Genomic DNA, 14,066 nt, shown 5'->3' on the forward strand with positions numbered 1-14,066 from the left:
AGTAAATGTATGAAAGGAAAATAATTCCTTATGTAGGATATAAAGTTTGTCAAATAGAAACAGGGAGGTTGGGCCTGAGGGCAGGGGTTTATTAAAATGTTTACGTAATTGTCCAAGGCCGTTAATATCCCCACTATTATAGCCTGCCCTCTTGATCAAGATTGCTATTCTATTCCTATAACCATAATGTTCTATAAAGCAAAAGCTTTATCTGCTAGCACAAATATACAGAAGTGTAGTTTAATAAAATTACAGTTATTAAATGAACTAAACTGCATTTGTACTGTAGGCAGGAAGCTGTCAGGAGATACGTTAGCATGTAGCATCTCTGGCAGAAATGGCCAGTAGTGTAGGTTTGAAGCAAGAGAAACCCCCAAAAAATTTTTTCTAAATACTGTGAGTATTTCACTTTATTTATCTATACTAGCAAGTGAATAAAACAAAATTGGCTCAAAGTGCAATCCTAACCATGTCTCCTCAAAAGTAAGCCCAAATGAATTCAATGGGACTTACTCCCAAGTAAGTGGGTTAGGATTGCAGCCTTTGATCCTAAATTGCTGTTCAGTTTATGTTGGGGGGGGATATTTTTGTCAATTCAGCAACCCCACAACACCATATTCAATACCATTCCCAATCCCTACAATCAGATTTTCAGGGGTGCTGCAGACTGAAGAGGAAGGGGATAATGGGAAAGTCTTATTGCATTAACTGCTCCATTCATCGAAGGAAAGATAGGGCCCAAGCCATTGTCCTATAAAGCCAGGTTTACCCATCAAATTATTACTGTCTGTTATTTCCACAGATTGCTTTGCCTCTTGTTATTATATTAAAATTGATTTCTGCTTTTCTTTCTTGTGTTTGATCTCCTGGCTCTTTAAAGGTCTTGATTTCGGAAGGCCTGGTGCAGTTTGCTCAAGATCCAAAGTTCATTGAGGTCACAACCCAAGAGCTGGCTGATGCTTGTGACTTGACGATAGAAGAAATGGAGAATGCTGCTGACAACATTCTCAATGGTAACAGCAAGCCAAGCCCCAATGGCAACCTCTTGCCTTTTGTTAACTGCAGGGACCCAGGGCAGGACTGTATGGGAGAGAAAGAGGAAACAGCCCAGAACCCAGATTGTAGAAAAAGTCAAGAGGAGCCTAAGGACAGCAGGATTTATATCAGCAGCCTGTAGTTGCCAAGGCTGAAAGTGATGCTGGTTTTTTAATTTGTTTCAATGTTCCTAATGGGTTTGTTTCAGAAGTGCCTCACTGTTCTCGTGACCTGGAGTAACCAGAACAGCGTTCTTCATTCATTTCCGTCAGGAAGAATTGCAGAGTTGGGTGGTGTAAAAGAGCTTTTCAGGAGTGAATATACAACCCCAGCATGTGTCCATGAAGGAAGAATGACGACAAGTAAAAGGAGGAGAGTCAGATCCCTCCTTTTCTCAGTCCCTGCACAAGGAACAACAGCTGCTTCCTGAATGTGATGGAAAACCTCAGCTTCCTGTGAATGGCCCTAGCCAAAAGGACACTGCATCAAACGGGTGTCTTTCAACTTTGCTTGTACAAAAAAGAATCATTTTGCACATATTCTGTATGAGCCTCACCATCTCCATAAAGCCAAGGCCCTTTTGATCTGCAAGTGGAATAGAAGACTTCAGCAACAGATCCCCACACTTTGCTGAGGAAGAGGAGTTGGAGAAGGAAGCAGAAGTGGCAATGGTACAGGAGATGTAGATGGCAATATTGCAGATGCTTATTAATGGAAATGCAGAGACTCCTAGGCAGACTTCTCTGCCAGTCAATCAGAGCTCAGGCAGTCTACTCTGCCAACCAATCAGAGCTCAGACAGCTAGCTGTGCCAACTGCTCAAGGAGCAGGAAGCCAGCTCTGTCAAACCGGAGTTCAGGCAACCCGCCCATTTCAAAGAGATGTGGTGATGGGCTAATGTAGATCTCTCCTTGTTTTTGCTGTTTGATATTTTATTGAAAGCATGTTCTAATTTTTATTTTTGAATACTTTATTTTATGGTATTTTTTTTTGAGGGAGGGGGTGAACGGAGTGTTTACAAAGTTTTGTAATCACCTAACTTTTTGTTTTCTTTCTCACCTTTGCAAATGTTTAAAATTGGTTTGATTTGATTATGTTGTACTATTTAATTTTTTTTTGTTTCCCTCCATTGAAATTTGGGTAGAAACTAATAATGATATTAGAAGAGTTTTGCCAACCATTATGTACACCAGAATTTGTAATTTTATTTGAAGTAATGGAAAACTCCTTTTTGTTGTTGTTTTATAATTTAAAGATAGTAGGCAATGCACTTGATATAGTCTTGCACATATGAGTGATCGATTTGGATTCTTTATAGTGGTAGGTATATTTGCGGGTGTGTGAATGAGTGAACAGGACTGAATGAGAGAGTGAATGCATGCCTGAAAGTTTGTAAGTTCATACAGTTCTCCACTTCCTGGTATAACTGCAGGAGAGCTGTATCTGGGGTCATGTGAGTGTAAAAATATACCACTGTCTCTGCTTTTGAAAGGGGAATCAGTAACTCTTTGCATTTTCTGTTCCACAAGATATGCAAAAACAATGCAATAATATTAATTTTGAATACAATTTGTGAATTGTGTTGGCATTAAAACTGTATAGAAAAACAAAACAAGGGAATTAAAGAAAACAAAAAAAACCACACAAGTGAGAAGGAGTTACGTTTCGATATATTCTGTGTGATGTTTTATTGCATTGATGATGTTTCTGTTGAAGAAACCGTAATACTTGAATTCAGGTCAGTTTCAGTATTTTTCAACTATTTTTTTAAAATGAATTGCAATTGTGCCAAGCAAATATGATGAATTAAGTTTGTTTAAGGGGAAAATAACAATTCTTGTATATTTTGCTGCATGTAAAGTAAATCATTTCGTATTTGGAGTGTGCCAAGCTTTACCTTTGAACTTTTAAGTGCTTTTCTACATGTGGTTGGGGGGAAAGGGTATACAATTTTTCCCTTTTTTAATTTGTACAATGAACAAAGTGTACCTGGTGTTAAGTAACTAGTCTGCAACCCACTGGCAGGTTGATCATTAACTGATTTTGCATATCTTGTGTTCACTTTCTTTTTTCTGCACTCCCTTGAACATGCACAGTAATGAATTGAGATGGGAAGAGTACCTTGCTTTCTGGAGCTGAGAATTTTTATCCAGGTTTAACCCCTTTGCACAGTTAAAATGATTCTCCTCACTAAAGGGTGGCAAATTTCACTATACAAAGATAGTCCAGTTGATCCTTTCCTATAAACTGAGCTGGCATCAGCAACTCCAGGAAGGGGAATAATTTATTTTACTATAGAGAAAATACTAGAAGAATAATGAATGTAACAACATCAAATTAATGCTCTTCATGAGTTAGTCACGGTTTCAGTTGCAGATTTATATCAAGCTGAGTGCAAAGCACCCTTCACCAAATTTGCACATTTAAAGGGACTACAATTACTTTATAGGAAAAAGCAATTAAAAAAATTATTAGGATGACAAAAAATACCAAAACATGAAGTTAAACATCAATAAATATAACTTGTTATTCATAGGAACAAAGAACAAAATGCACAAGTGTAAGATGGAGAACGACTCACTAAATTGTAGCACTCTGAGAAGCATTTAAAGAGTATTATGAATAAGAATCTGAATACAAACTGATAAAATGGCATTTGCCTTTAGCCTGATTAATTGAAGAACTGTATGAAACACAGGTAGTAATTATTAGTTTTTAGAACCACTTTACATTGGAAAAGATCACAAGATGATAAAAGAACACAATGCAAAATAATGTTAAGAGCATAAAACAATAATGGGAAATAAGGGCAGGGAGTGGAGGACTAATGGGCCAGGAGGGACATGTTGGCAAGATGGCAATTGTTCAACATAACCCCAGTCCAAAAATATGTCCGTGCAGCTATGTGATACTCACAAATTGCTTGTATGCATGTGTCCGAGCACATCTGCTACCATCTACCACCTGATCATATGGTTGGCACTATGACCTCTTTCAACACCCAATCACTTGTTCATGGGGGGGGGGGCTGAATTCAGTCACAATGAGTGACTATCAGTCACGATGAGCACTATTATAACTGATTAGGACTGTGAGCATAATCTGCAGTTCAGTATCAGAAATACACCTGCTCAGTGGACTAATATACTCCTTGGAATTATAAATTCAATACTGATTTGAATACATGTGTTTCAGAAAGATATGCACATACATAATGGGGCATATTGAACAGAAATGAGGGGAAATTGCATTTCCATCACAGGTAGGACAGAAACAAATTAACCCAAAATTTCAGAGATTCAAATAAGATATCTATGGAGGCTATAAAAATGCCTTTTTAAAGGCAAAAAATCTGGACAGTTATTTCCTGAGGTTGCTTTAGTTATCTTGTCTGAAGGCCTGAGGCTCAGCAGTTATATGGCATGACTTTTAACACTCAGATTTTATGACTATCGAAGCCACTTACTCAGAAGTCTTCCAAATCAAGTAAATTCTGTTCTGGAATATATGGCTTGTGTATCATATTATATAAGCCCCCAACATCTAAATGTCAGGCAGTCCAATCATAAATCTGCAGAAAAGGTCATATTCTCTGGCTAAGGGTTCTTATATACTTTTTGTTTCACCAGCATCCAATAGTTAACTAATTCTGGCCACTTCCTCAGAAAAAAACTGTCTTATCAGCCTGGTCCTGATCTGCATTTGCTTCAGCAGTACAAATAAAGTTTCTATCCTGGAGCTAATGCCCCATTATTTTCAGCAAATGAAGTTAACCATCCAGGGGTCGTTTGCCTTGTTAAGTCCAGTCGAATTTGGCTATGGGGTGTAGCGTTCATCTCCGCTTTCAGGCTGAGGGCGTCAGCATTTACCGCAGACAGCTTTCCGGGTCATGTGGCCAGCATGACTAAACCCCTCTGGCACATGGAATACCGTGACAAATGCCAGAGTGCACAAAAATGTCATTTACCTTCCTACCACAGTGGTACCTATTTATCTATTCACACTGGTATGCTTTCGAACTGCTATGTTGGCAAGAGCTGGGACAAAGCAACAGGAGCTCACCCTGCCAGGCAGATTCAAACTGCCAACCTTATGATATGCAAACTCAATAGGCTCGGTGGTTTAGACCACAGCGCCACCCGTGTCCCTACTTCAGCAAATGAAACCCCTATCCATTCCTTTCTTTTAAAAATAAGTACTGTCTTATTGGCTATAATTGGTATACAAATTTAATAATAATAATAATATAATCTAACACAGAACTGAGAACTGTTAAGCTCATGAAAATCAGCGGTCTCAAGTATGCTTCTGTGCTGCAACATTGCCACCAGGTATTTATACCGCATTTTCCAAACCAATATATTATTTATAAAACAGATTACATTATTAAATTGGTATAAATTTAAAACAATAAAATTTCAGTATAGAAAACAATACAACCAACAGCATTTAAAATAGAAATTAGCTGAAGCAAGGCAAAAGGCCATCCAAAGCAGGAAGGTCTTCAAAGCATGTCTTCTGGAGCTGGAATGTTTGCTCCTAAGACCTATCTAGTCAAGCATCTCCTGCTCTGACAGTGACCAACAAGCAGGACATGAGCACTCTCCCCACTGGTGCTCCCCAGAAACTGGTATTCAGAGGCATACCACCTCCCTTACTGGAGGCAGTACACAACTATCCTGGTTAATAGCATTGAGAGCATTATCTTCCATGACTTTGTCAACCCCCCTTTAAAGCCATCCAAGCTGGCAGTCGTTACTATATCTTGTGGTAGCAAATTATATTTTTAACCGTGTGCTTGTGGAGAACTACTATACATTTAATACTTTGCATTTAACAGAGAAGTACTAGGTTGTAGATTGATGGTTATAAGTCACTATACTTCATCTATTACATAAATGAATGTGTTTCCCTCTCTTCTCTGAAACCATACTCAAAGGGGCTAACAAAAAGATCAAAGATGAGTATATATTTTCCCTCCAGTGTTAATATTTGTAATAACATACTGAAAAGTTTAAAAAAACCTCTTTTTTGTCCTTCTCTTAATTTTACTATTTTTTTTCTACTTTGCTCATAACCATCATGCTCCAGATTTTATTAAACCATGCATTCACTTATAGAAGGCTCCAACAAGAAGACTTATTAAATAGGTTGAACTATCTATGAAAAATCAATCAAATTTTGCAAAGTATGATAATATCCATTCTTAGAGAGGCATTATACAACTGTCAGGGCCAAGCCCACCCATGAGGTGAGGTGTGGCAGTCGCCTCAGGGCAACAAGCTCCAGAAAGCTGGGAGAGGCAGCAGATCCAGCAAGTGGGCAGACATACAGCAGCAGACACACAGCGGATGAGGGGTCAAGATTTTCTGTTTTGCCTCTAATGGCAAAATGTCCTGAGCCAGCCCTGACAACTGTGCACACAATTTATATAGCATGTTTTCCAAAATCACATCCTGGCCAACAATTAATAACCATGCTGCAATGAGAGCAGAGAGCCAGAATCTGCCTGGAAACAACTTGCTTTTTTTAGTTTTGTTTGCGCTTAAGAATCCTCATTAACTGTTTCCAACCATGTATGCATTAGATCAAACAATTTCATTCATTTTTTATTAATCCAGAATAGCTGTCATTCCTCAATATCATATTCATAATTACTAGGGCCAGTCCACACCTGCATACAGTATTCATCAAAAAGACTCTAGATTCAGGTAGGTAGCCATGTTGGTCTGACGCACTCGAAATAAATACAGTGGTACCTCGGGTTACATACGCTTCAGGTTACAGATGCTTCAGCTTACAGACTCCGCTAACCCAGAAATAGTACCTCAGGTTAAGAACTTTGTTTCAGGATGAGAACAGAAATCGTGCGGCAGCAGCGGGAGGCCCCATTAGCTGAAGTGGTACCTCAGGTTAAGAACAGTTTCAGGTTAAGAATGGACCTCCAGAACGAATTAAGTTCTTAACCCGAGGTACCACTGTAAAAAAATTGTCCAGTAGCACCTTAGAGACCAACTAAGTTTGTTGTGGGTATAAGCTATCGTGTGCATAGTCTCTAAGGTGCTACTGGACAATTTTTAATTTTTTAATTTATATCAAAAAGACTGCAATCCTATACCCATAGGTATACCTAAGTCCCATTAACCTCAATGAGACTTATTTCTGAGTAGATGTGTATAGGATTATGTTGCTAATGACTAATATCAAGATATTAATTTCATTTCTCAACAAGCCAAAACAGAGCAAATACAACAGAAATACTTTTCATATAACTTCAGATCACCTAAAATTCAAAGGATCCGTTCTGACATTAACATCATAAAATGGGAGCTGCATCAGTGTAAATCCTGCACCACAGGATGGACACATGGATGGAGATGGCAGTATGGCTCCTTCCCATGCCTATGATACCTCAACTTTAGGAATAGTGATGATGGTGTGGGATGGCACACTGTGGACTCCTCCCATATTAGGGCTTCTGATGCCACTCAAGCAGCATAGGAAACAGCTGAACTGCAGCAGCTCTCATGCTACTTAAATAAACATCAGAAGGGGCTTAAAGCTTTTCAGTTGAATTGGTTCACAACTGTAAGCCATTTAGTAATCAAGTGAAATTAAATGATACACATATGCATGTAAACCAATCCTAAATTCATTTAGAATTGCCCACTCCCAACGTAAGCATGCACTGCACGTTTGGGAATGGGGAATTAGGTGGCTGCATTATTCTTCACTGATTATGACAGCATTCCAAGGGAATAGATGAAGACAGTTATATGCAATTGCAAACTTATCACTAGTCGTATACTACCAATGATAATCAGACTTAAGTCCATTGATTTCAATATGTCTACTCTGACTAACCTTGGATATCACCCTATGAGTTCCCATAAAAGTGTAAATTCCACAGGTAGTAAAATACCAGCCATAACTGGTTGTATATGGTGCTATTCCTTTACCTCCTGTGGTATTTGTCAGAGAACTGATATTTCATGCATCCAGCCATCATAAGTACTGTACTGCTTTGACATGCATTTATTGAGGTTAGTTAGAGTTAAATTGTGACTTTGCAAATTTACAGAAAGGCACAGAGAACAAATACAAAGTGATAGCATAAGTAATTAATTTTGCACATTGTCAGGGGTATCCAAGTGATGTTGAAAAAGTGATTTTAGATTCATACATGTCCTTACCAAAATGAATAGTCTTAACACAAAAATTATGCATGTTGACCAGGCAGTGTATTATCTAATCTGTTTATATTATCCAGTTTTATATATTTACTGATATTATTTGGAGACTATGCATACTGTGCAGGCATTTTACAAAACCCCCTGTTTACACTGCCTATTTAAACACATTCTCTATGCCTTCATGTGAGTGTGCAAAATTGCATATTTATGCAAATTATTCACTGAATTTATATTAACCACGATATATACACACTTGACAGGAATTAACAATGTTTTCTAAGTATATACTGGTGCTACAATTTCTGTCAAAACAAACCGTTATATATAAAACCTTCTGGGTTTAGGTATTAATGAAATCATTTACCTATGGTATGGAGCATCTTTTGTTTCTATAGAAAGTTAGACTGAAGATGCAATTTACTCAAAGTAGGTTCTTCTGCCATCATTGTGCATTTGGGTATTAGAGGAAGGAGTTTCTATCCAAATTTCAAGCACCGGATGAAAGATCTTAGTTCTTTAATATATTTGTCATAGTCCGTCTATACCCTATTTCGTATCAATCACCAATGAATGAAAGGTACTTTGCAGATATTTTAACAGAGATTTTGGTGGACCATGGCCAGAGCTTGCTGCTGCCAGCACAGTTTAGATTATGAGTGGCTGCTATTTTACTTCAAGTGGCTATAATATAAGCATAGAAAGAGATACTTAAATGGGTCTGAGCAAAGAGCTACTGCCACCTTTAAGTGGGGCAGTCTGGGGCATGGTAGGGGAAAGGGGAAAAGCTTTGGTTCCATAAAATGTCCTTTCTTTTCCCTTTGTATTGGGCTTACATGTTGGATACAATCACTGCACTGCTGATGGAAGCTTTACAGAAGCTAAAGACTGGGTTGTTTTCTACAAGGGGAAAAAGCCAACCATCACTCTTTTGAGTTTCTTCACTTCTGCAGCTCGACAACTGTCTACACTGCAGACTAAAGACATTTATTGCAAGTACCAAGACTTCCATCTTCCCCCATCACCCTTGGTCATTCTACCAAGCCGGTTATATTGGATTCCCCCCCCCTTCCTTATTCTGTATGATTTAGATTATGGGAGGAAAGCTGGGCTTAACGATCCAGAGCTGGAGTTCCCTTAGCCCGAGAACATTTCTGCATCGTCTGCCTCTTCAAGTGAACATGTATGATGAAGATGTTGATGATTACAATGATGCAGATGTTGCTGCTACTGCAAGGGATCCAACCTGTTTTATTACCCCACCCCCCACTGCACCGGAGTCTGAAGGGACAGCCAAAGGAGCACTATGTACAGGACCACATCTATTTCTGCTTTGTTTTCTAACCCTAGTCCCACCCCGTTGATGACTATGACAACAACAAAAAGGGCAAATGCATTTTTTACATTTCTTGATAATTTCTAAAGCAATGTATCATTGCTTTCTTTAGACTGATGCCAATATAAGAGTTGTATGGGTCTCAGCCAGGCTTCTGTGTCTTTTTCTGACTGAAGAGTTTGAGATCATTCTGTGAAACATTCTTACTTAAAGGCAAGTTATGATTTGACAACCATGGAGACAACTTTTCAAGAAAACACACAGCTCGCTAACTGTTCAGTTGCTGAGATTATTCTCTTAGTAACAATTGCAATTTGTGCGCTTCTTAATAACATTTAAAAATAAACTCATCCTTTACAGGAAGAGCCCACATTTGAACCATATTTGGTATAATTGTACATCGATTTGTATTAAACATTACAGTTCTGATATAATATAAATGGAATGGAATATGAATCAAGGAACTGTGAGGTTGGATAGATGAATGGACAGTTGTGTCCAATTAATCTCTAGAAGATTAATCAAAATCCTGGGTTGGGTTCTGACTTCACACTACAAAGAGAGGGTTGTTTTATATGTTACAGTTTCTTACATGGAAATTATTTGGGCAAAACTGTTCTTTACCTGATAAAAGATCAAAACAGTAACATTTGCCAGGCCATCAAAATTCTAACACAGAAAAAGAAAAAATGTGAGATTTAATAACAGACATATATATATATATATATGAAGAGAACTATGCCATGTATACATGAGATTCTTAATCATTTTCAACTTAACAAGCATGGGAAATTAACTGATTTGAAGCTAGTGAGACCACACAAAGAGAACTGAAATTAATAGAATATATGGCTGAAAGGAACCTCCTATGTCCTCCAGCTTAATATTGCTAATTTCACATAAGTAAATGGGGGGAGGCGGGCAGCAAAGGGATAAGGAATACCATATGACATTTTTACTAAGTAGACTGGATCACACAAGGATAAGGGCCCTGAGATAGTAGTGACTACATAAGAAAAAATGTGACTCCAGAATAGAGAGACAGGGTTGTCTCATTTATTGTAGTTTCCTAGGTGGAGACTGGTCCTTTACTTGCAATGAAGTGTGGGATTTAATCAGATCCACACCATGTATTAACAATATGCAGTTCATACAGGTATACAATATACATTCCATGCAGGAAGTACTATCCTAAATATTGAAGGCCTATTAGGACTTGAGGGCGGAGAAGAATTCAGACTCCTTTGTCCGCTAGAACTTATTGCTGCTGAGAGGACAGAAATGGTTGAGGGACAGTAGTGGGAATGGCCTCCAACCAGAGTGATACAACAGGAGGATAGTGCTTTAACCTATACATACATACTCAGCAGCCACAAACTTGAAAACTATAATACCTGGTGGGGTGGGGGTGGGGTTTGTTCAGCTAGACCTAAACCTCAGCAGTACTTTGCAGGGATAGGAGCATTATCCTGACATGAGTCAGGGGACCTTGAACTTATTTCAGATTGTTCAGGCCTGGGGGCTGCCATCACCATCCTCAATTCTGAGTGCTATTGCATTGTAAATCAATGCAGATATGTTTTGGAATTGCCACAGCTCCCGAACTGAAAACTATAGCAGGGGAGGGATATTTTTTTAAATCCCTATTCCCTGTGTTGTCTGGTAGAGCTCCTCTTTTTCCTTGTTGAAAAGCCAATCCAGCCCTCCAGCGTTCATCACTGTCAAAGATTTTATACATGTCTTAACGTACCATTATTACAGGAGAGCTTTGCTCATATGCAGTTCTTGTTGGAAGATGGGTTCTTTTCTGTCCCTTCCCCTCTTTTCTTTTTTACAAAATAATATTTTTTCTGAATACCTGGGGAATGCACAGAAACCCTTACTTTGCCCATGGGTGCCCCAGTTTTATGTCCTATGTGTCAGATTGCCGTTAGGAGGAACAAGTGGGACCTGGCAGGACCTGTAAAAAATACTGTCTTATACCTTCACAGTTTGGGTTCCAGCCAGCCCCTCCTTCCAAGCAGGGCATTCCACTCCTCCATCTTGTTCTCCATTTTCCTTTTCCAGCTATTACACAATATTCTGTGGCTATTGCGCATGTTCAGTCCTCATTGTTCGGGGGGGGGGGCTTTGTGTGTTTTTGTTTTTAAAGAAGCCTTTTTATACTTCTGCAAACATTAGGGGTCCCCCAAGCATGCTGCGACATCCAGAGACATTCCGGACAAAACACTCACTACATAAGTTTAGTATTAGAAGGAGTGTTAATGATGAAACAGCCATCAGTGATATTATTCTGCAATTATTTTATCAGAACATTTTCTCTCTGGTATCCTAGCTGAAGTCCACTGGTGACAGGTGGTTCAATCAATCAGTCTTCTGCCCAAACTCCATTTAATGTGAGGATTTGTGCAAGGGGGGGCGGGCGGAATCCTGATTAATTGTGCTGTACATATTTGGGGCATATATCCTTGAGCTACATTTTATACTATCAGAAAGAGATATGAAATAAGAGGAAATAAACCCAGTTTGATCTTAGTTCATCTCAGTTTCTGAAAGTATGAATTTCAACACAGTTCCTGTATTATTGCCTTGTAGTGGTGTACGTATTATTGTAGCATCTTGTATTCACCACTGACAGAGATAGTATAATACCATTGGTATCCTATCGGTCTGAATGTAATACTTTTCTTATGCTCTTAAACAAATCATTTAGGGATCTACTTTTAGTGGACTATGCTAATCTATATTAACCTTTAGCATCATAAGTAATTTCTTTAATTATTTATGGCCTGCTTTTCATAAACTATTTTCTAAAGTCTGCTTACAAAGTAAGCCGTCACATAAAAAACAAAAACAGTAAAATGAACACAGAAGCTGCTCTAGGCATATTATCTGGCTCATGATCACCAATTACTTAATAAGAATTCATGTCAGTATCTTGCACATTGGTAGAGAAGGTAGTTTATGTGCTGTGAAAATTTTAAAAATCCCAAAATTACAACCTCAGGGTTGTTGTAGGTCACAATGTTACAGTGACGGGAGAAACCACATCAGACAAAATCCTCCTTCTGTGCTACTCTTGTTAGTGTCCTAGCAGCTTATGTCCTCTTGGCCCCCTGGTCACAGCCTCTAACCCTCTTATCCTCCCTTTGCCTATCCACCTCCTTCCTGCACTGAGCCCCCTGGGAGGCTTTGCCTCAGTCCCCCTTTCTCCAACTCAGCCCACCTTTCTCCATCTTTGCATCACACAAGCTTCCTCAGGTTCCTATTTATCCCAAATGGATCATTCCACATCAAATCAATGCAAAATAACCAAGGGTTTTCTCACCCACCATTTCAGATTTTGATGAAACTTGGTGTACACCCTTCACCTATGATTGAAAGAAACCCCCTTAATTCCCCCCCCCCATCTCAAACAGTTTTATTTTTAAAGCACTTCGAAGTTTCGTTAAATCTGCGTTGTCTGTCCCTCTTGAGACCCTTGGCACAAGATACCCTTGTGTACATTCTGGGGTTTTTTTTTTTTTCTCTCCATAAACAATTATCAGATCTCTTTGAAATTTTACACAGAGCTCAATAAAATGATGAGGATTTCAGAAAAAAATACACCAGCACTCAAAAGATTTTATAAATGCCTACAAAAAAATTATAAATGCACTTGTAGCCTAGTTTTTTTATGGAAAAACTAGGTTTAGAAAACCTGAATTTACAGCGTATGGGCATGATGTAACCAAAAGTTTTTGATGTTGAAAATTATTGCAAAGACATGCTCTTTCTTGACAAAGAATGAAATTTGTGATTTTTTTATTCCTTGTAATGAAAATTTTACGTTTTTTTGGACATCGTGGGGGAAAATGGCTACTGGGTAGCCATTTTGTACAACTTTCCTACAATCCATAGCTGTAATAGAAAACATTAATGAAACACAGGAAAGCATTGTTTAATGTCTGGATAAGATATAAGGACTTACTTGAAAATAAAACCCCAAAGTGGTTGTCACCGATGGAAGCAAAGGTTCAGAAAAAGCTCAATATGGAGGCCAAATGGCCGAAATATTGGGAAATTTTGGAACAAGAAGGAGACAAATTGAAATTGCAGAGTTTTGAGAAATTAAAAGATAAAGTGCGAGATTGGCTTCACTATTATCAAATAAGGGAGGCTTATAATTTGGACAAAAAATTGGCTTCCAGGTGGAAAAATCAAAATTGGAAACAGAACTGTTAGATCCCAAAACAAAGATACTTTCAAGAATGTATAACTTGCTGTTGAAATGGAATACTCAGGATGAAACGGTTAAATCGGCTATGATTAAATGGGCACAAGATGTTGGACATAACATTATGTTTGCTGACTGGGAACAGTTGTGGACCACAGGTATGAAATTTACAGCATGTAATGCACTAAGAGAGAATATTATGAAAATGATATACATGACACCAGTCAAGCTTGCAAAAATCTATCATTTGCCCGATAATAAATGTTGGAAATGTAAAGAAAATGAAGGTA

At 38.4% G+C, this 14,066-nt stretch overlaps 1 protein-coding gene and 1 long non-coding RNA gene across 14 annotated transcripts in view; one reads left to right on the forward strand and one right to left on the reverse strand.

The window, feature by feature from the left end:
• Nucleotides 1–14,066, forward strand: part of CACNA1C (calcium voltage-gated channel subunit alpha1 C) — a 480,830-nt gene that overhangs the window by 459,194 nt on the left and 7,570 nt on the right. Inside the window, exon 51 of the mRNA XM_083572199.1 lies at nucleotides 881–13,462. Coding sequence (XP_083428325.1) covers nucleotides 881–1,177 — 297 coding nt within the window. The 3' untranslated portion in view covers nucleotides 1,178–13,462. The remainder of the gene's footprint in view (nucleotides 1–880; nucleotides 13,463–14,066) is intronic.
• Nucleotides 1–14,066, reverse strand: part of LOC310742825 — a 109,153-nt gene that overhangs the window by 84,596 nt on the left and 10,491 nt on the right. For 5 of the 13 annotated variants that reach the window (XR_014538688.1, XR_014538692.1, XR_014538695.1 and 2 more), the window contains exon 3: nucleotides 10,185–10,229. The exons of the other annotated variants lie outside the window; for them this stretch is intronic. This is a non-coding gene — a long non-coding RNA (uncharacterized lncRNA). The remainder of the gene's footprint in view (nucleotides 1–10,184; nucleotides 10,230–14,066) is intronic. 13 annotated transcript variants of the gene reach the window in all.

The sequence above is a fragment of the Podarcis filfolensis genome, assembly GCF_964270895.1.
Source record: "Podarcis filfolensis genome assembly, chromosome: 10".
Lineage (NCBI taxonomy): Eukaryota > Metazoa > Chordata > Lepidosauria > Squamata > Lacertidae > Podarcis > Podarcis filfolensis.